The following is a 22,676-nucleotide window of genomic DNA, read 5'->3' on the forward strand; positions in this document are numbered from 1 at the left end:
TTTCTTATTTTCCACTAGACGTTGTTCATCAGATTGTACCAGTGAATTTGGTGGTGGTGATGACGTCAGTATTGCATCCAGCAGGAAATATGATTCTGGTAAAGATAAAGTAGCCGGATTTAGCTCTGATGTAGCAAGCAGATTACTTAATCCTAGAAAATCGACAAGGTATATTTTATTTGATATTTTTTAAAGGGAATAACGAAAAAAACTTTGCTAAAGTGAGGGTACAGAGGGGGCATTTGCTCCCCTAGAAAAATGGCTTGCACCCCCGATTATACCCCCACTTTATTTTTAACAAATTTAAAAATATGATTTTTTTGTCCCAAAATATATGTCCAAATGCACCAAAATCAATTCAAGTTTTCAGATAATTTATTGGGAAAACCCTCTCAGACGCTCCATGAAAGACACCTCCGCAAAAATACTGTACTTTGAAATTCCCCCCGTAGAGACACTCTTTAAACCCATTGAACTATATAAGTAAATAATAAGACGATAAAATAAAACAAATATACGTAGTCTTTTAAGATAATCTTTGTGCTTTATATCAATTCAAACGACCCATACGTCATGTAAGCAGATCATCCATTTAACCTATGTACAAGCTTAATGTGTTGAAAAGATTCGGAACAAACATTTAAACGGATGCCATATAGAGATATACTGTTTTGTATGTATTACTTTCTGTGTTAAAACCGATAGAATACACGAATGTTAATGACCTCTTGTTTATATCTAAATAATTAAACAGGTCAAGATCTAAATATTCCTACTTCAATACCTTTAGGAAGCATTTTACTTTGTCACGGAATCGAATCTTTGATTTGTTTTAATTAGTATCGTGCCAGGAATAACCATTGTAATTAATGTCATGCAGGCGCCATTTAATGGTAGCTAGTTACGCGTGTTTATTCACAGGCTATCCTATACGAGCGTAGGTCTCGAGTGTATTCAATTTAGAGATAATGGACGATCTTGATCAAATAAAAATTTAACAACTCGTAATGGATAAAAAAGTAGAAGATGAAGTTCTCCAAGTCTTTAAAAGAAAAGTTAGTAAAAGAACTCTACTCGAGGAAGAATTTCAACAAATTATCACGTTAAGGTAACAAATAGAAGTACTCTTTTCTAACAAAACATATTCTACATTGTTTCAGATAGATATCTATATGTCCCTACTTTTGAGATAAATGTTTAATTAGTCCTCAGCATTGAGATAACTGTTTAACTTTTCCCTCTACTATTGAAATAAGTGTTTAATTAGTCCCTAGCATTGAGGTTAATGTTTAACTTGTCCCTACTATTGGGGTAAATGTTAAATTTGTCCCTTCTATTGAGGTAAATTTTGAATCTGTCCCTACTATTGAAGTAAATATTGAATTTGTTCCTATATTGGGGTAAATGTTTAATTTGTCCTTACCATTGGGGTAAATGTTTAATGAGTCCCTACTATTGAGGTAATTGTTTAATTTGTCCCTTCTATTGAGGTAAATTTTGAATCTGTTCCTATATTGGGGTAAATGTTTAATTTGTATTTACCATTGGGGTAAATGTTTAATGAGTCCCTACTATTGAGGTAATTGTTTAATTTGTCCCTTCTATTGAGGTAAATTTTGAATCTGTCCCTACTATTGAAGTAAATATTGCATTTGTTCCTATATTGGGGTAAAGGTTTAATTTGTCCTTACCATTGGGGTAAATGTTTAATTTGTACCTTTATTGAGGGAATGTGTTCCTGGGCCTAATAATGATCATGCGAAATTATTACTTGGCATTCGAATCTATTTCCGATGCGATCATAAAATCCTAATAATAAAAAAGGCTCTGTTTGATCCTTATGCTAATGTCATTTCAAAGCTGTGTCCTATATATTGATTGATATATATAATGTTATGCTCTGTTCAATTTACATCACATTCTATAATATATAATCTATAATCTGCTCGAGAATTTCACATGCAAAGAAGGACGTTTATTTTGATTTGAATAGATTTATGAAAGATAGCTTGCCAGGCAAGGTAACATACGCCCAGTATCAGCTGTCAGAAATGATAACAAAGTCTGTAGTGGTTTAATATGTGAAACCAATCACCCGATTGTTACTAATTTCAAGCTTTACTAAGGTCTCATACCAAGTATCAAGTATCATCAAGATCGGATAAAAAATGTAGTCTCTATCAGGTCTACAAGCCAAATTAGACGCATTGAATTAATTCACCATTTTTGAACTTTTTGATCTCATCAATTTATACATGCATACCAAGTTTCATCGATATCAGATAAAAACTGCACCCTGTATCATGACTACAAGCCAAATTTGAAGCGTTTTTACTAAGCAATAACTCTGAAACCGTTCATCCGATCATTGCCTTGACCGAGATCTCATGAATATATACAAGCATGCTAAGTTTCATCAAGATCAGATAAAAATTGCAGCCTTTATCGTGCATACAAGCCAAATTTAATGCGTTTTCACTAAGTCAAGGGCAATAACTCTGAAACCTTTCATCCGATTGTTACCTATTTCGAACTTGACCGAGATCTCATCATTATATACATGCATACCAAGTTTTATCAAGATCAGAAAAAAGCTGTAGCCTCAATTGTGTAAACAATAAATATGGACGCACGGGCGGACCGACGGACGGTGGCGACCGCAATATACGTTCACATTTCCATGTGGGCGTATAAAAAGGCATCAAAAGGATTAGCATTTATAGTGAACATACGTAGGCTACTGAAAATAGAATGCCTATTGAAGTTGTCTTTTTCACACTGATCGCCTTACGACTGAAAGAAACAGCGAACTTAATTAATTTTTAACCTCTTTTATTGACGTGTGTTGAATTCACGTACAATAGGCATTGAAACATTCTGAAATGATTAAAAACCAATTTTTGGTTAAATTTTTGACGTTGATATCAAATATGGTTGAAAGTGGATAAAATCATTTTTGATTTTGCATACTTGTAATTTGTTTGAATATATGATTTTGTCTATGCTTACGGTGTCAAAGGATTAAGAAGAATATTGTTAAAACGTGAATTTAAAGAAGTGACAATGATATTATTTTAACTAGAATAAGGCAAATAATCTCCAATTATAGTTCATGCGTAACTTGCTGGTGTTCAGTATTTGCCAGTTCCATAGTTACAAAGAGATTCTATTGTAAACATCAAAAGGCATCACATGATAAAAGTTGCATGTTGTCATGAATCTAAAGTGTTCATTTTAAAGCGATGACGTTGGTATTTAACAGTATAATAACACCAACTAATGTAGAAACATATAGTTACCGGATTACATGGAATGCATGTCTTATCAAACATAATTTGTGCATATTGCTGTGAAATATCAAATATCATGGATATATCTTAGTATTTTTTGATAATTGTTGCAATTGCCTTTCATTGTGGAAATATACAATTCTGTGCCGTTCCAATTTATCTGATTCTTGTCTAAAGCTCGATACCATGACCATGCAAGCAATAATTGGCATTGTCAACATTATGACTTAAAGTCTCCGTTTTAACATGTTCTTTAAGTAATGTACGATTGTTCACATCTAGATGATCATAATATCATGTAGCGTTTCTTAAGGAAAACATACCGTTTTAAATGATGTTTGTATAAGTTATACCACATCGAATCTCTTCAAGGTTACTTTTTGTGTCTAATGAAGTAATGATGAATCTATGAAGTATAAGTGACATTTGTATACAATCCAAGCATTAAGAAGTATTAATATTATAACCTATCGATCAAAACATGTCGAAGTTAAAGACAGCTGCGATATGGCAGAAAGCAGCCAAGAAAACATCGGAAATACCTGGCTTTGAGTCTCAATGTAAAGATAGAATGCTCAAACACAGGACAAGCTTTTCGACATTAGCTCAAACTGTTGTGGATAATAAACGTGCTGTTCAAAGGTAAGAAGAAAAACTGGTAATCGAAATATTTAAACGATATTCAAAACATGAGGTAATAAAAGTCTTTCTAATAATTCACTGTTTCTGGGGGTTTAACAACTAACGTAAAACTCATTAGAAGACTGCACATATCAGTTTAACAGTAGATATCCCATTCATGCTGTAATGGATCCTATCGTTAAGAGTTATCTAAAGATATTATATTCATTAACAAACTCGTTCGGGAAATGATCGAAAAACGCATTTTAATAGATCAGATATGATATCTTATTCATCCACATTCAATGTTAATCAGTGGCCGCGGCAGTGGGATACCACCACTTCATAAATCAGAAATATGATTTTTATACTTTTTTGCCCCAAAATATGTGTCAGAATGCACCCTAATTCTATTTTTCAAAACTTTTCATGTGGGAGAACACTCGACGCTCAATGGGAACTTATCTGCACCCCAGTCTTGACACTGATGTCAATGGGAGTAGGGGGCGACGACAAAATATCTTATAAATTTCCATTAAAAGCCATTGCAGGCATTCCCTACAGTTCTATTCCGTTTGAATGTATATATTCAGGGACCAATACCTAAATGCTCTTTTCCAACTGTCTTGACATTCGAATCGTGAGGATGACAAAATGGATTTTACTGGTTCAGATTAAAACATGATTTACAACTTTTCATAATGAATATTAAACGTTGGGTTCGCCTGAAATTAAAACTGTAACCAAATGTTTATGACGTTTCTAACATGAAAATGATCGTTCAGACCCTTTTTTCTCTTGTATTATCGTTCTTTTTCCAGTTAAAATAGTCCCTTTCAATATTGAAGAGTTGGAGTTATATTATTATTCCGATTACTGTTAGGGGTCTGAAAATTTATTTTTATCAGTTGATAACGCATATATTTCACTGAATACAAGAATATCCCTTTATGTTCAGAGTTGACTAGTTCTTACGAATGGTGGGATTAGAAATCGGTCGATATCTATTCCATCATGTAATATGACATTTTGTTCTTTGTTGTATTATACAATATTTAGTACTTCTATTGATTCCAGTCTTTGGTCATATACAGTTAACTTAATTTTTTAAAACTAGTGTAAATTTTTCAGGAACTTTCTTTCGCCCTTAGTTACAGATGGCAAGCAAACAAAATGGATCTCATATTAATCAAAGGTGATCAGATATTTCTCAAACACGAGGACGATTGAATTATAGAAAGCAACAAGTGATATCCGCTAAAGGGGAAATTGGGTTATGTCCAAAGTAGGTACAGTATCAAGAAGGTACAGCTGTCTTCCCACTGGACCAGCAACGTAAGTAGTTTTTTCATTGATTAAATCATTGCAAAATATTTTGGTTTTATTCTATGAAAATTTTGATTTACAGAGATAAAGAATTAAAAGCCAAGACAGCTGAACTAGAGGAAGTCAAAGGTCAATTGAAAAAGGAAAATGAGGAGAAAAAGGTAATAACTATATATCTCTTATAATCAAAGAACGTCGATATTGCGAAGCTGTGTCTCTTCAACACGCCACATATTTCTACCTTGTTTACCTATAATATAAAAGGGACTAAGGTAATAATTATTCACGATGTCACGTGATTACCAAAACAGCCAAGCACAAGCTTAAACATTCGGTTAGTTTTGTAAATATGAAAATTGAAAACGCATGAAACTCTTAACTACAGTTACGTAACCTAATTTCGTGCGAACGTAATTTCGTTTATCTCCGGAAATGATAAATAATTTACATGTGCGACCTCGCGTAACCTCCGCATTTGCATGTTATGATAAACATGGGTTATCTCTACAACGCCAACCTGCAGATTTTTTCCTATTCTTCCAAATTAATGTCAAAATTGTTATCTATTTCGAACATATACAAAATAGCGGTTTTAAATTATTACAAATTTTTTATCGGCCAAATTTTCTTATAATCCCAAGGTGTAATCGGAATTCCGATGTCGTCTGCTGGAATATATTCCTCAGATAAAAGTCACGCTAATTCAATAGCTAATACCATGTCACCGGAAAAATTGTTTGGAACACAATGCAGGCCATATTCTTGTTTTAGAAATAAATTACTCTTACGTATTACTTATCTTATTTTGACTGACACACTTTTTTTTCAAATCATTGTTCTTTGAAAGCATTGTCATTAGTTATAGTGACATGATATTAAAGATAAATACTGAGAAATGATAATTATAATATAGAGTATCCATACAACGTGTTTTTATCGACTAATTTATAGATCAAACATTTTACACGAAAATAAGTGACGCAGTTTACAGCCTTTGTCGAGTCGCTTACTCATGAAATATGGGTCAAAGTGGGGGATTCATAAAGAAACAAACCAATTTTAATTATTTTATAGAATATTAAGAAACATCTAAGACATAAAAAAATTACCAGCACGGACATCCCTCTTACATGAAAAATGTGTTTGGACTGGTTATAATTCATTGCCCCATTCGAAGCGAAAGTGAACTACGAAACAAAACAGAATACCGCCCCCCCCCCCCTCTTTTTTTTATCCAACAGATTTGGGAAGAACCCAGTTCCCAATCAGGTAACTTCAGTTTCTGAATTATAATTGTGTCTTAGGTATATTACTCGAGAAAAAGGTAGAAAAACGAAAAAAGCATTTTGATAATACACAAATGACAGGTAATCAATGGGCTTTATATGATCGAGTGCTTCTTAACCCACCTTCTTTATATTTAACCTAGTTCTGTATAGCTACCTTAATGTGGTAATGATTGAAGCAAATCGCAAGAGAAAGATGGAGATATAGTGTGCTGTTTGAGTTCCACGATCCCTAGTTTGACTAGAACATTGGCAATAAGTCATCACGATATTAGTTACTGCATGAAAATGTCCTCTTTCATTATGGCCTTGTATTACAATCTGTGTGTATTTTGGATAGTCAAGGGTCATAGAAAATGCATTACCATTGAATAAAGAGACCATGGTTAAAAATATAAATTCATTGAAATGGACGATTATAGTCCATAAAATAATGACTGTTGGTGCGTATAACAACGTTGTAACAGATTAACAATTATTGATAATCAAAGGAACCAACAGCTATTCAATTTTTCTTGCAATTTCAGCAACTTCAACTTCAGCTACAAGAGCTTACATCTAATCAAACAGAAGCAAATCAAAAACTCAGACATTTTGCTGATACTAATGAAAAACTACGTTTGGAGTTGAAAAGAAAATCGGAAGCTATAGATAAATTGGAGAAACACATTGCAGCTTCTGATGATCGAATAAGGAACTTGGAAATTAAAGGTATCAATATAATGAATGCTTGATTCAAAACATCTTATCTACATAATTATATATTATATTACTATAAACTATAGATTAGGCCATGAATGAACTCACTACAGGAGAAAAAATGTTTAAAATCATGTTGCATTTCAGCTTCAGAAGTAGAGAAAGCAGAAATTACACTTGAATCTACCAAGAAATTGTTGGAGACTAGTCAGTAAGTCCTCAATCCTACTAAAATTTTATTTTATGCAATTAGATAAAACAGCCAGTTCTCTAGAGCTTCGTAATTGATCAATAATTGATGTCCATATCGGCTTCACTATCATTTCGATAGTTTATCATTTTGTTCAACAGTAACCACTTTTACTTTCAACAACTAACTTCTTAAGAAAACTCGATTCCAAATAAAGCGGGGTAATATAAAATTAATACCAATCAACTAGCTGACCATACATTGACCTTTTATGATAATAAAAATGCTTTTTTATAACTTTAGAGGTGATTGCAGGGGGAAGGACTCGGAATTAAGAAGAATGAAATTGAAAAATGATGACACTGAACGAGAATTAAAGGTAATATTCAGTACTACTCGGTAGTTAATTCCGTTCATGATTAATTCATATCTAATTCTAACTGAAAATTTCATCGTGTATGTTTACATTTCTGGTGAATCAAATTAGAATTATATTTTTCTCCAGGCAGCAACTAAAAAAAGTAAAGATTTGGAGCTTACAATTGATGATTTGAAGAAACAAGTTCGCCAAGAACTAATGACAAATGAAAGTATAGAGAGGGTAGGTCAATATAATTCTACTTGCCAAAATACACTTTTCATGTGCAAAACTGACAAAAATGTGTGCATCAAAGAGCTGTGATTGGGCATGCCATTACACTAGTCTGCATTACACAATCTTTCATTTAAGGTGCTCAAATGCAACCAATCGACACAGAATCAAATCCAAGGAACCCTGTAAAGTTTCACAACTTTCAGAATTAACAATCGTCTTCATTTTTTCTTTTACCCTTTTTCGCAATTAAATATTATTTTTTAACAATCCAAAAATCAAAATTCAGAAAAACTGTCTTTTGATAGAAAAATCAGGAATTCAATTAATTATTGGATTATAAATAGAAGCTTAGATTACACTAGGGTTTTATGTATAACATATTTGATCTGTGTAGTGTGTACTTTATTATAAAACAGACATACATTTTTTGCCAACATGCCAATATTCTAAAAAGCAGCAAGTTCATTTGAAAATTATCGACAAAAAAATGTTAACTATTTGATAACTATTACATGTGTATTTTCACTAGGGTTTACAATCAATTCCTATTCTAAGAGAACAGCTAGCGGAACAAGAAGAGAAAATAGGTGAATTAGAGAAAGAGTTAACAGAAAAAACAGCTTTACTGGTTGCAAGTAAACAAGCTGTAAGAGAATATAAAGATAAAATCAGGGTATGTTATTGTTTCAATCAATCATCTACTTGTAGCAAATCGGATATTCAATACAAATACCATTATGTATTATAGTACAACTTAAGTTTAACCAGATAATTGAAATCAAGTGACTTCTACATTAGCAAGAAAGTGATCAACTACGTAATTAGCCCAAAATCTAACGACAGAGTTATATTTCAGGTGAATAATGATAAGCTGACAGAAACAGAGCAATTGAAAACTGATTTAACCTTGGCACAACATGAAATAGAAACATTGAAAACTTTGATGAAAGGAAAAGATACTGTCATGATACAAAAACTACAAACTTTAGAACAAGCTAAGGTAGGTAGCTCACATCATGCAGTAAACAAAACTTAACTAATGCTTTGCCTGCTGCGCTCAAATTCTTACATATCAAATAAAGGACAAATAACAAACTCCACAAAGCAAACTTATTAACATTTTCTTGTTTTCAGAAAATAATAAACAGTCCTAAATCTGAAGTTCAATATGAAGAAGTGAATGATTTAAGATCATCGATAGATAAATTAAGTAAATTAATTCGTTCAGATCCAAGGTAAATAAAATCTTTTCAGCTTATTAATAGTCTTAATATAACAGAACATTTTAAGTTGAACCTGTTTAAGGTTATTAAGCTGTCCCCGACGCCAGGAATGAATTAGTGCTGGGGCTCAGACAATTTGAATAATGAAAGTCATTTCTGACAACTTTGAGATATATCTGTTTGTTTTTGTACAAAGACACTGTAATAATTAATCTGCTGAACTGAAAAAGGTTTTGCTGGGGCTTAATTCTCACTAGCAGGGCCCAGCCCCCACCATAACGATGGGGCTGTATTAAGCACAAAATCTGGTATAAGATTTTATATTATAGTTTTGGATTGAACAGAAGAACAATGCCTCTAAGATCTCAATCAGCATGTCATAAATCAACATTTATGACCATTGGCCTGGTGAGAAAATTTGAAACAAATTTATTATTCTTCATGATATTACAATATTCAAAACTAGTCAATAGCCTGGTCAAAAATAGAAACCTGTAATCCTGTCTGCATGATATGATAATTTATGCAATTTGACATATTTTTGAGAAGTAAGCTGAAAAGAATTATCTATTTGAACATAAAACTGTATATTGACCAAGATTCTTTCAATAAAAAGCTCATTTTGCAGCAACGCTTCTGCAAAGCTGTACTATTTATGACATTCAACAAAAAAATATGACTTTATTTCTGACTGTAGACAAATTCTTCTGTTTCAGGTTGATCAAATAGATAAAAGACAAACTATAGAAGATGATAGAAATAGTCGACCGGTAACAGCAATAGTATATCCTATTAGACCTAATACAGTAGCTGGAACTCATAAGAATAGAAAATATATTACAACTGATTTTGATATATTTAATGAGAATAAACAATCTGAAGTAGTACACAATGAGTGTGATTCATTATCCAACGATTCATTCCTCGATTCATTCCTCTCACATCGACGACAATCAGATGACGAAATATTCAATAATCTATCATCAAAACAACGTGAAGAAATATTAGATAATATTATTAATATTGGTGATCGTGTTAAAATTATTGCCCCCCAGAAACAACCTAGATATGGACGTAAAAAAGGTAATATTTCAAAATTCAACTTTGAAATGTAGTTTTACATCCTAATTATTAGTTATCTTTTGGTTTAATAAATATGAGCATTGGGATGAAATTCCAGATGTATATTCTTAACTATGCTGAGATTGAAAGGCAAGCACGCTTTCCTGCTCATGCAAGTTTGATAATAATATTAAATAGTGCAATCTTAATCCATCAATTTGTTATTTTAATTTTTGTGTGTATAATTTCTAGTGAATCCTTTAAATTATTGTGGAATAGTTAAATACAAAGGATATATAGGTAAACAGTCACATGATGCACCACTAATGATAGGAGTCCGACTTGACCTCCCAAGTAAGAATTTATGTATATTATTTTCATATATTGTTTGAAGTATTATTAAAAGAATAATGCGATTTACGTACATTTCTAGTACTTCTGAAGACTATTTACCAATACTAAAATCAATACCCAAAATGCCGCAACTGTCCCTTTAAATATCAGTTGCAATTAGACTGGTTCAATGACTGCTTATTTAATGTCATCCGTATTCAGTATATAACACAAATAAAATGATCTTCATCAGGTATGTGGAGAAAAGTAAGACACGTTTTATTTCATATCTTTTCATAGATGGTGATACTGAAGGTGTAGTAAACGGCACTAATTATATGTTCACACCAGTCAATCAAGGCAAATTCTTCAAAATAAGAGATGTTACTTCAGTTTTCGATAGATATGTAAGTATTTGATTTTAAGGTTGCGCAAAATAGCAAAGTAAACTAATAGCTTGTTGATATGTTAGGTAAGATCTGGACGTATAAAAACTAAATTTAAAACGTTCATGCAATGAGATTACAAATTTTGGTTATATTTGATTTTCCTAAAAGTATAATGACAAGCCAAACTTGCTTTGGGTGAGTTTCTAGTTGTTTGAGACACAAGTATAAAGGTTTGATGAAAAACTTTTGAGGACATATACATACAGTTTTACTTTCATATTTCAGAGTGGTAACTATAGAGGTACAGAGAAATTAATGCTACAATATAATAATCAACAATCAACAGACAAACATCATAATAGTGATTCCAATTAACCTGTTATCTGTTATTTCATTTCAATCTTTTATCTTATAAATTCAGTTACAAAATTCTTCATCAAGGATTTTCACCTTGTTTTCCATTTCCCACTGAATATGTTTCTTGTACTGAGCTAAGGAAAACCAACACACTCATAATAATAATAGTCTTCAATATCTGTGCATGTGTTAGATCTTCACTATACTCTCATCATCAATATAACAAAACATTGTTCACTAATATCTGACACTCCATTATCATGTTTTATATACAGGTTATTTAGTCCCAGTTTTTAAGTCTAATGATTCATTTGTAAATTGAAACAAATCTTCATCAAAATATTCCTCAGCTAATTGTTCTGATTCATCTTCAGGATACCAGGTTGGCATAGGTGGTGGATTCTCTGTTTTTCTACGTAATGGCAAAACAGTGTCATTTATACGGACAAATGTGTGTGTTTCTCCTGGTATATTTTGTCCTTTCACATATAACACATTATATTTAGTATTAATCCTCAAAATCTGTAATAAAATAATAGAAATTCTCATTAAAATTTAATGTGGCAGTCATTCTAAATGACTTTAGATTCTAGTTTTCTATGTAACGTTTCAAGGCTATCAAGGGTGAATAAAAGTCTTAAGTTTTCACCTTCAGTCCTTTTAATGTTCTCCACTTTCCTCCCATTACTCCAGGCATTTTCTTTCCTTTCCATACACCTGATGTTGCTTTCTAGTAAAAAGAAGAAGACAGTTTGGTGGCAGAGAAACTCGCTAGCAATTGCAAGTTCATAGAATTAAGCCAAATATTCTACATATATAGGTAAAACAACTTTGTCAAAGACCATTGCCAAGTACCAGTAAGCAAGTGATGTACAACTTCTTCAGCATATAGATAACAAAAACAAGAATCTTTCATTTTTTTATTCTCTCTTCATCACAAGTTTCTTTAAGATTTAAAGTGTATATTTATGTAATGATTTATAAATATATTTATTAAATGAACAGACAGATCAATTCATATTTGTTTTACTGTACAAATTAACTAGAATATTATTGGTCAAAATTACTAAATTAATTGCTTAATCCCATTAAAATCAAGTACTACCATTCAGAACAATAGTGGGAAACCATTTTTTATATTCTGTGAGGAAATGATTATTTGACCCACAAACTCTCCACAAAAAATAATGTCACAACATGTTTATTAAAGCATACAATTTAAAAAGCATACACCTTAAAATCAGTATTTTATCTTGATGAAACAATTCTACTTACAATAGTTTTACCACCTATTCCTCCTACAGACCGATGTTTCTTTGTTGTCCCATGTGTCTTAGGTAAGCCTTTAAAACCCCACCGTTTCACAGCACCTTGAAAACCATGATGAATTCTACAAACAAAGTAAGCAATTAATTGTCTGAATAAAACATTTGAGTGATCATATTCGCTATTTTATAAACAAAGTATGAAATTTAATTCATAGAAAATAAAAGATCATTATGTTTAATTCAGAAGAGAAATCATTCATTAATGACATGTTTTTATCACATATATTAAAACACATACGTCTTGGCTGAACAATCAACAAAATCACCAGGTCTGAAATGCATTGCATTTAATGGAGTACCTAAAATAACCAAAATTCAGAATGAAAGTAAATATTGTAGAAAATAAATTCCTATAAATATGAATAGTTTTCTTAAACAGCATCATAAAAGACAATGTGGTCTGAGAACTCTAGACAGGATTGTAGCAATATAAATTTAAAATTTATAGTTATAATTTAGAGTTGCGCCTTCCAAAATCCTTAAAGGGGCAGATGTACCATTTTCGGGGTTGATTTTAGTCTTGAAATATGTGAAGAGTGTTCAAAATTACTAGAATGTGCAAAAATCACAATATTCCTTTAAAAATGCTTCAAACTAGTAATTTTACTCCCTATTTCTAAATATGTCTTTTCTATATATCACAGAGTATTTTATATTGAAACACAGATAATTCTGGACATACATGGATTTGATGGCTCAAATGTCGACGATGAGCTGTGAACACTATTACTGATTGGCTCAGCTAAAAAATTCCAGTTTCTGAGACTAAAGTATCTTTGATTGCCTACCTGTCCCTTTAAAACATTTTAAATCAAAGATTACAGAAGATACTCCATAAAGAAGCATTACTATTTAACAAAAATGTAATTATTTTAAAACAAAGCATAAATGTTGTAAGCTATTTAAAAAGTGAGTTTAAGCATTACCAGGTTGGATAGCAGCATCTTGAGTAACTAAAAATCTGGTTAATTTACGTTTGGGTGGAACACCAGCTTCTAAAAATTGCTCATTATACTGCTCATTATACTGTCAAATAAACATGAAAAATTAAATCATATTTAAGCAGATGCTCATAAATAACCATTCAAATAGCAAGCTTACATAATATAGAATCATTAAAACCTGAATAGACAGAAGAGCAGAATACAACTATAATTCATTTTAGTTGACAATTAAGTGGTTTATTTTTCTAATTAATATGAAGAAATAACACTGATTACAGTTAACTTACCTTGCGAGGATCAGTACTTAAAGCTCCAACAACAACAGAACCATATTTATCACTCCATCTTGGAAGCCAACCAGCTTGAGTTTTAAAAACTTCAGGGGAATAGTACCTTATGACATGATTGTCCACAATCTTAAATGATATAATAAATCTTGCATTTAACTACAGATACAATCAATAATGTTGGTGACTAGAACTCATTCATCTTTAATTTGAAAGTTACTGGAGAGAAATGATAACTACCTGTAGTAATGTTGTTGTAATTTTCTTTCCATCCTTTGACCACTGGGGCAGGTTACCTAATTTTATAGCTAATACCCCTGTTCTCAATGTTCTGAAATAATTGAAATCACTCAAATTTATATTATTCTGAGAAATGTGGAACAATATAGTGTTGTTCCAAAGTAAATGGTACAAGGGCCACACCTCTATTAACCTTTTCCTATAAGTAAGGAAAAATCTTTAGCTAGAAAACATACATCTTCTTTTTTTATTAAACATTAAATGATAAGTTATTTTAAATCAAATTGACATGACATTTACAGAACACCATTATCACATAAATCATATTTTTAAAAGGATTATACAGAATTTCATTTGTATGGACCATCTCAGCAAGTATCAAAATGTTTATTAGAATTGTCTTCTGAATACATGTATTCATAAGAGTACCATATATGCAAAAAGACAAACCTTTTAGTGTAAACATTCCTTTTCCAAGGTCCATCAGCCAATGGACTTCTGTATTCTGGTTGATTTGCATAGAGATCATTGACAACATTGTCTAGAAATTCCTGATTTTCTTTTGTTAAAGATTTATCTTTAGTTGTGGCTAGAGCTTGTGTTGTAACTTTAAGGGCTGTATGTACCTTCTTTCCTCTAATTTGATGTGTTACTGGACTGAAGAGAAAGCAGATCGTCTTCATTAAATTAAGATAAAATAGATAATAGAGATTACTGTATATTACAAACTAAAACTGAAGTTTGGTGATGTAAATTAGTAATTTCATTTTCTACATATGGCATCTATAATATTCACTAGCTTTACATTCTACATAATATCCTGTTTCCTGATCTAAATGACATGCACTCAAAATTACATGTGGAATATTTTTGACATAGATCCAAAAAACTAAAATAATTTTGATTGTTAACAGTATTGCCTTTCTTCATGACAATGATAGACAGAAACTAAAATAAATCTTAAAATGTTAGGTTATCTGATATATAGCCTACTTATTGTGCAGGCTATTAATTAGTATCATTGCTATTATATTTGTTATAGTCTAAAATATTTGATTTTGAGTGAGGTCCTCAGTGACAGACTGATGAATATGACCTCCAGGACAAGGACTTTGTGTACCTAAAATGGATGACATTATTAATCAATCTCCCACAAGTAAAGTTTAATTTACTATACACATTTATAATCATGGGGGCAGCCATTTTTCAAAGAGAATTATTGAGCCGCTCGCATCATTAAGAATTTCTAACCTTTGTGTCTTTGATATTGCTACATAATATCTAAATAAGTCAAACAAAATTAACAAAAAAAAAGTCGCAAAATACTACGGAATTACAAAACAACTATAGACATTTATATTATTTTGTTAATAATTCATAGCGCAAGCGGCAAGTGTCAAATAGGGTTTGACTAATGTACGAATGTACCAGCAGATACAAATACTTACAATAATAAGGTAAGCCTTTGAGATGAAATTTATTTGGATCAAAATGTAACTTACTTTTCCAAAACATTTTGAAAAAAAATATCCTTTTTTTGTACCAAGCCTTCTGTTATATGTGCATGTTTCCATTTATTGATTTTAAAGTCAGTGAAATTGAAGCCTAGTCATTGAATATAAGTCTGTTTAGTTGTATTTTTGGCTTAAGTAACCTTGGGGCAATATTGGATAACAATTAACAATTAGATTATAGAAAAAATTGAAGTTGAAATCATAATTTACTCAATATAATAAGCATACCAGGATTTTTTTTTTTTTTTCTGTTTTGATCAAAATCATAAAATAGGATAAAAACTTTAAGATGGGCTCCATTATTCTCATTTATGAAAATGAAAATGCTAATAAAATGCTTATATGAATAGAAAGTAGAGGTGTTCTAATGACTTGGAAAAATACCAGTTTGTCACACATGACCACAATTAATTTATAATTAGCAAAATTAGAAGAAAATTACCAGCAGAATTCAGAGTGACCGATCAATTAGGGAAAAATGTCCAGAGTGTATATACATGGACATTTATGATTGGTTAAAACGCTTAATTATATGCAATAAGAACATAATGATTTGATTAAGAATACAAGATAATTTTTTAGAAACACCAATTAATCAAAAAGTTTGCTTAATTTGACACTAAAAAATAAGAAAATCCATTTTTAATCCTCTATATCAAATTTGATGTATTTAAGACCAATAATTCCAAAACTTCTCCCACCCACTTTTTCAAATTGTTATTATTTTATATAGTGAAAAAATGACCTGTGGCCCCATTGAAATATTTTGTTGCCCCTGCTTGGCCCAATGTCCTTAAGTTTCTTCGAAACGCCACTGTTGGTGTGGTGTTTACTATTGGCGAGTGCTTCAATAGGATAGTATCTACACGAGTTATCAAGTTACACATCAATAGAATGCAAAACACATTTAATGGTGTTGTAGGAAATAATGAACAAAAAATTAAACTGGAATGTTTATTTCTTATCACAGTATAAAAATGCAATTAAAAAAACTTGGATTGATAAATGAAGAACACATTAGGCTAAATATAAGAACCTTTTTTTTTAGAAAAATACTTATCTAAATAATTGTTTATTAAGATTTTATTATCATCCTATTATGAAGATATTTGCACAATTTCTGGCCATATTAAGGTGCTAAAGTATGACATCATTATAAAAAATGGACACTTCATTGGTCAACCATCGTAATTTATCAAATAGAATTCAAGTTTGATTTAGATAGTGTTAAAGAAATACTACCTCTTAGAAAGTCTCAATCTTAGTAAACAAGTTGGACTGTTGGACAGTTGCCATGACTAAAGAACAGAATCTCTCTATATTATAAGATCCATAAAACTAAATAATTATTGAAATATACTTCTACACTTCTAGTATCATGGATTTATTGGATTATAGAAGGATTCTGTTGTATAGTTTTGACAGGTAAGTCCACTGATGAACAAAGGCTCATTTAGCCAAGATATACAACTAACAACACTTTGTCCAATTTTGAAACTACAAACTGATGAGTATTTAAAGCATATTCAATATGCAGGCCTATTAAGTTAATATTTAATTCTGACATGTATAATTAGATCTATCTGGCTGGACCCCATGTATATCTTTCTGTATAGCTTGAGTCAAGGTTAATCCAAATATGAACACTCCTATGGTAATAAACACACAGGAAAAATACAATAAAAATTTGACACGTTTAACATGAGTTATAAATTCTACTCCCTCACATATCTTATCCAACATTACTTTGAGTAAACACATTCCTGGAAAACAGAAAAGTGAAACATTTAAAAAAGAGAACCATGTCGAATTGCATTTGATATTACTAAACAGCAGTATTAAAACACATTTTAAAAATAATGACAATACAATTTCTGAGTTGGTATTTTAAAATTTAACATTAGGCCTACCTGGAAAGACAAAAATAAATAACCCAGCAAATGCTCCTAAAAGTTGAATAACAACTCCTATATTTGGTATAAATATTGCCAATGCAACAGTTAAAGTGAACCATATTAAAGTAACTATTATTCTCATTTTTCTTTCCCTCTCTTCAATAACCTCTGGTGTTAGTTTTAAAACTTCATTCCATACAGAATCAAACGCTGCCCTAAAATGAAAGGTAGATATTTTTTATTTCAAGTAATAGACAAAGTGGTGTAACACTGATAATTAGACCAAATAAAAACTTGACCTATGCCTCTGAATGGTTAGAATTTGTTGATCAGATGGAAAAAAATAGAAACATATACCTTCCACAGAAAAGCAATATTGGATATGTTGTATATGTTTTAACAGCAATCAATACAACAGCTATGATAACTTCAATATCAGGATCAAAGGATACCAAAATATCTGTTGTTATTTTATGTCCAAACTGTAGATATCCCAATGCAGCAGTTACAGTATAACTCAATACACATAATACCATAGCTAACGTCACAGTTTTAGAAAATTCTTTTATATTTCTTTTTTCCATGCAGGAATATATTGGGATGATACTAACATGACACTGAAAAAAAATATTTTACTTACAATTAACTCCATTACCTATACATATATCTTTAAAAGTTACTTTTGAAGATCAAAGTAAAGCCTAATTTTATTCTACTACAACAGCTAGTCATTAATTTGTGCCTTCCAAAGGTCTGCTCTTTATCAAACAAACATGTTAACATATACAGTCTTTATTCTATAGTCAGAGTCTAACATACCTGATAGGCAAAACAAATATCAGGAATAACTAAAAACACATCCATCCAAGAATCAGGACTGAAATACAATAAACAGATCAGAACAGTAGTCTCTATCATTCACAAGATAATTTAAACAAAAATTCATGAAATTCAAAATTATATTCATTCATTTCAATATACATAAAAAAACTACTTTCAACAAAATTTGACCATAGACTCTATCACATTCACAATTTTGCTATTGGGGATATAACTCAAAACTAGTATGAAAAGTAAACTCTTTTGTGATTAATATTCTTAAGCATATCAAGTTTGATCAAGTGGCTCTATAGTTTTCACAAGCAAACGAAAGTACAGACGGGATGGGTCAAATCAGAAACAATATCAACTTCTGATCTCATTTCAACTGTTCGGAGGTCATCAACATGCATAACCACATTTTTTATCCTGTAATTCTTTGTGACATGCCACACTAACAAGGGGAGGCCATGCTGAATACTCCACAGGATCTTTTTTACCTCCAATTTATCATAAAGTACTGCACTGAGGCATATTAAGCGTTCTTTGTAACATAATATTCATTCAATAAAGTTAATGAAAATTAAATGACCTTGTTTTGATATATGCTGGTTTATCATCTGGATCCTGTATGAAATATTTTACAGCTACTAATAACATCACATACATTATACCAATAACTCCTACTACACTGTGGTATAGAAATAAATAAGAGTGTTTTCACACCACGTGATGTTTTATTTAAATATCAACTATAGAGAGCTGATCAAGTTTCTGGATATTCATTACCCTTGCTAATGCCACCAGAATAGTCAGTATATTTCTTTATTTTGCCAGGATAACTATTTTAATAAAATAAATAATCTAATTTGATGTATGTAAGCTGTCTTGCATATCATGAGAATATGCCAAGATACCCAAGTGACAAAATAGAAATTGGAATTTACCTTTTGTCAATAAAGTTGAAAAATGTATGATTACCTTGCATATTTTAAGAAATCAATTCTTTTAGGAAAACATAGAGGTAAAATAAAAACTATAGATGTAACGGCTATTATAAAACTTCTATCCATATAAATTGGTCTATCAGAACAATATACAGTTTTACTTACAAACAGAAAAACTGAAAGACAAAGATTTTTTATCATATTTCTAATTAAAGATAGCTTGCGATGAAAGATAACATACGCCCACTGGCAGCTGTCAGAAATAATAAAACAGTCTTTAGTGACTAAAGTACGAATTTTCTCATATTGAAGAAATTATTTATGCTGAATAATTCCACAAAATTTTTTAAAATCAATATCAATAACCCAATTACAACAAACAATTAAATCACACAGCTCTAATCAAGGGCAAAAAACAACTTTTGACGCATGTTTACAAAGTCAAGGGCAATAACTCACAAAATTTTCATCAAAAATATCTCTTGTTAGAAAATGTCCGAGATCTTATCAATTCCAACGATCACACCAAGTTTCATCAAAATCGGTTGAAAACTGTAGATTCTATTGCGCTCACAAATAAATTTTGACGCGTTTTTAGTAAGTTAATGGCAATAACTAAAAAACATTTCATCGAAAATGTGTCAAGTTAGAACTTATCCGAGATCTTATCAATTTCAATGATCACACCAAGTTTCATCAGAATCGAATGAAAACTGTAGCTTCTATTGTGGTCACAAACAAATTTTGACGTGTTTTTACAAAGTCAAGGGCAATAACTCAAAAACCATTCAACGAAAATGTGTCAAGTTAGAACTTGTCCAAGAACTTATCAATTCCAATGATCACACCAAGTTTCATCAGAATCGAATGAAAACTGTAGCTTCAATCCTGCTCACTAACAATTTCTAACAAATTTCAACACGTTTTAACAAAGTCAAGGGCAATAACTCAAAAACCGTTCATCGAAAATACGTCAAGTTATAACCTTTCTGAGATCTTATCAATTCCAATGATCACACCAAGTTTCATCAGAATCGGTTGAAAACTGTAGCTTCAATCCTGCTCACGGACTATTTTTAACAAATTTCGAAGCGTTTTAACAAAGTCAAGGGCAATAACTCAAAAACCATTCAACGAAAATGTGTCAAGTTAGAACTTGTCCAAGAACTTATCAATTCCAATGATCACACCAAGTTTCATCAGAATCGAATGAAAACTGTAGCTTCAATCCTGCTCACTAACAATTTTTAACAAATTTCAAGGCGTTTTAAGTCAATGGGCAATATCTCAAAAACCGTTCATCGAAAATATGTCAAATTCGAACTTGACCAAGATCTTATTAATCTAAAGCATCACACCAAGTTTTATCAAAATCAGATGAAAACTGTAGTCTCTATGGTGCTCACAAGAAATGTTGACGGGCGACGACAATATACGACCACATATTCATGTGGGCGTATAAAAAGCAAAGAAAAAAAAGAAATGAGTAAAAATGATAAAAGAAGGTTCTATAATCATATATTTCATATCTCCTAGTTGTGTTAATAAGTTATATTATTTGATCCCTGGGGCTCTCCTAGTTGTGTTAATAAGTTATAGTATTTGATCCCTGGGGCTCTCCTAGTTGTGTTAATAGGTTATATTATGTGATCCCTGGGGCTCTCCTTGTATGTTAATAAGTTATATTATTTGATTCCTGGGGCTCTCCTAGTTATGTTAATAGGTTATGTTGTTTAAACTCAAATATACTATCTCTATATACTCTTAAAGGCAAAAAATTGGTGTGCATTTTAAGTGGTAGTATCTCTTTAACTTTGTTTTAAGGTTATATTGTTGGATCTCAAAAAATACTTACATTCTTCCCATTGATCTCCAATAATGATGAGGAATGTTATACAAGTTCCAAAACAATATACCAATAAACATAGAGCAGATGCATTTTGAGCCTTTTTACCACAAACTGATGAAACAACATCTTGATAAGTAGCCACTTTATCAATGTCTGAGCAATACGCTAAAATCATTATAGCTGACACAATAAACACCAAAAACAACTGAAACATATAATAATCATAAAACAATATTCCAATACAAAAAAAGATGTCCTCCATTATCATCAGGTGTTGACTCTATACTAAATGGTCAAAAATTAATTATAATAAAGCTAATATTGCTAACAGATTTTGAAAATTGGACTGTTTTTACTGACACCCTCATTAATCTTCATACAATATGAATCATACATCAAAAGTATTTAAAATTTCCAATACATTCCTTGTCAGACACAAATTATACTCACAGTCTGAATTGTTACAGCAACTACAACACCTCCTGCCTGGTCATATGCTGCAGGGAAATTCAATAAACCTGCACCCAATGCAGCATTAACAACCAGAAAAGCAGAACTGAACCATGATGAACCTATTAATGTAAGGATTGAAAAGTAAAATATACCAATACTAATCATTTAATGACATTTAGAAGTAGATAGAACATTATATAATTAAAACATAAATTTATTTATATAATATACAAATACTGTTTAAAAATCACACAATGCCAATTATTATATTTATTTCTAAAATCAACTCTAAGATAGCTTAGTCAGTGGGCCATTGAGCAATGCCCCTCCCCCATCGGGCGTTTGAAAGGTTTTATTTTGAAGTGAAAATTAACTACATGTATATAAATTGGGTTCTGGAGCATGTTGCAACGCCTCTCATTCCCACGACCACCCCCACCACACACACACCCTTCAGACATTCCCTAGATGCACCCCTGAGACAAGTACAGACATTATATTTGAGTTAATGAAAATTCAAAACACCTTATTACAAATACATGCATATGTAATTTTAGAACGAAATATCTGTCTCTATTCAGCCTCTGATAACTATTTGAAGAGATAGAAAAAATAGTCCCTGTTAAATGAAGACATTCTCATGTCCACAGAATACCTCGGATGCGAAACCCCGGTTTATTTTTGAAGTTCAGTCAAACCATCATTTTCTCCCTTCTCCATTTATGTCACGTCTCCAGTTCCATCATAACTGATCTAGCAATGGCCATTTAAAGGTCACAAATGCACATGATACTATTTAAACGAAAATTACCGTGATGCCCAACACTAATTTACAATCATTTTAAAGGTCATTCAATATTATGTTACAGAAAACGCATTTTTGGAGGTGTGGAAAATCACCATTTAACTGGGTCTTTTTCTTCTGACTTTACTCCAGCTGACAACTGTCAAAATATCCATAAGAGGCTGGAATAGAGACAGATGTTTCGTACTAGTATAATTCATCATTTTGTCAGAACAATGAAGTTA

General features: G+C 31.3%; 3 protein-coding genes across 3 annotated transcripts; 1 reads left to right on the plus strand and 2 right to left on the minus strand.

Annotated features, from left to right (window-relative positions):
• Positions 1-3,771: 3,771 nt before the first annotated feature.
• Positions 3,772-11,389, plus strand: LOTGIDRAFT_155792 (hypothetical protein; the record flags this gene model as incomplete). The annotated part of the gene is made up of 14 exons (XM_009068316.1): positions 3,772-3,932; positions 5,320-5,398; positions 7,051-7,234; positions 7,370-7,433; positions 7,716-7,791; positions 7,918-8,013; positions 8,537-8,680; positions 8,864-9,007; positions 9,142-9,242; positions 9,560-9,638; positions 9,947-10,313; positions 10,545-10,646; positions 10,926-11,032; positions 11,300-11,389. The coding sequence occupies 14 exons, from the start codon at positions 3,772-3,774 to the stop codon at positions 11,387-11,389; spliced, it is 1,794 nt and encodes a 597-aa protein (XP_009066564.1).
• A 258-nt stretch (positions 11,390-11,647) lies between these two features.
• Positions 11,648-14,853, minus strand: LOTGIDRAFT_108795 (hypothetical protein; the record flags this gene model as incomplete). The annotated part of the gene is made up of 8 exons (XM_009068317.1): positions 11,648-11,893; positions 12,021-12,088; positions 12,643-12,761; positions 12,938-12,998; positions 13,626-13,725; positions 13,931-14,059; positions 14,168-14,261; positions 14,621-14,853. The coding sequence occupies 8 exons, from the start codon at positions 14,851-14,853 to the stop codon at positions 11,648-11,650; spliced, it is 1,050 nt and encodes a 349-aa protein (XP_009066565.1).
• A 1,771-nt stretch (positions 14,854-16,624) lies between these two features.
• Positions 16,625-21,812, minus strand: LOTGIDRAFT_211402 (hypothetical protein; the record flags this gene model as incomplete). The annotated part of the gene is made up of 8 exons (XM_009068318.1): positions 16,625-17,447; positions 17,595-17,794; positions 17,937-18,196; positions 18,399-18,456; positions 18,991-19,089; positions 19,380-19,521; positions 21,201-21,399; positions 21,645-21,812. 8 exons carry the CDS (start codon positions 21,810-21,812, stop codon positions 17,239-17,241), a joined length of 1,335 nt encoding a protein of 444 aa, XP_009066566.1. The 3' UTR covers positions 16,625-17,238.
• Between the last annotated feature and the right edge of the window lie 864 nt (positions 21,813-22,676).

Source organism: Lottia gigantea (assembly GCF_000327385.1).
Source record: "Lottia gigantea unplaced genomic scaffold LOTGIsca_9, whole genome shotgun sequence".
Taxonomy (NCBI): domain Eukaryota; kingdom Metazoa; phylum Mollusca; class Gastropoda; family Lottiidae; genus Lottia; species Lottia gigantea.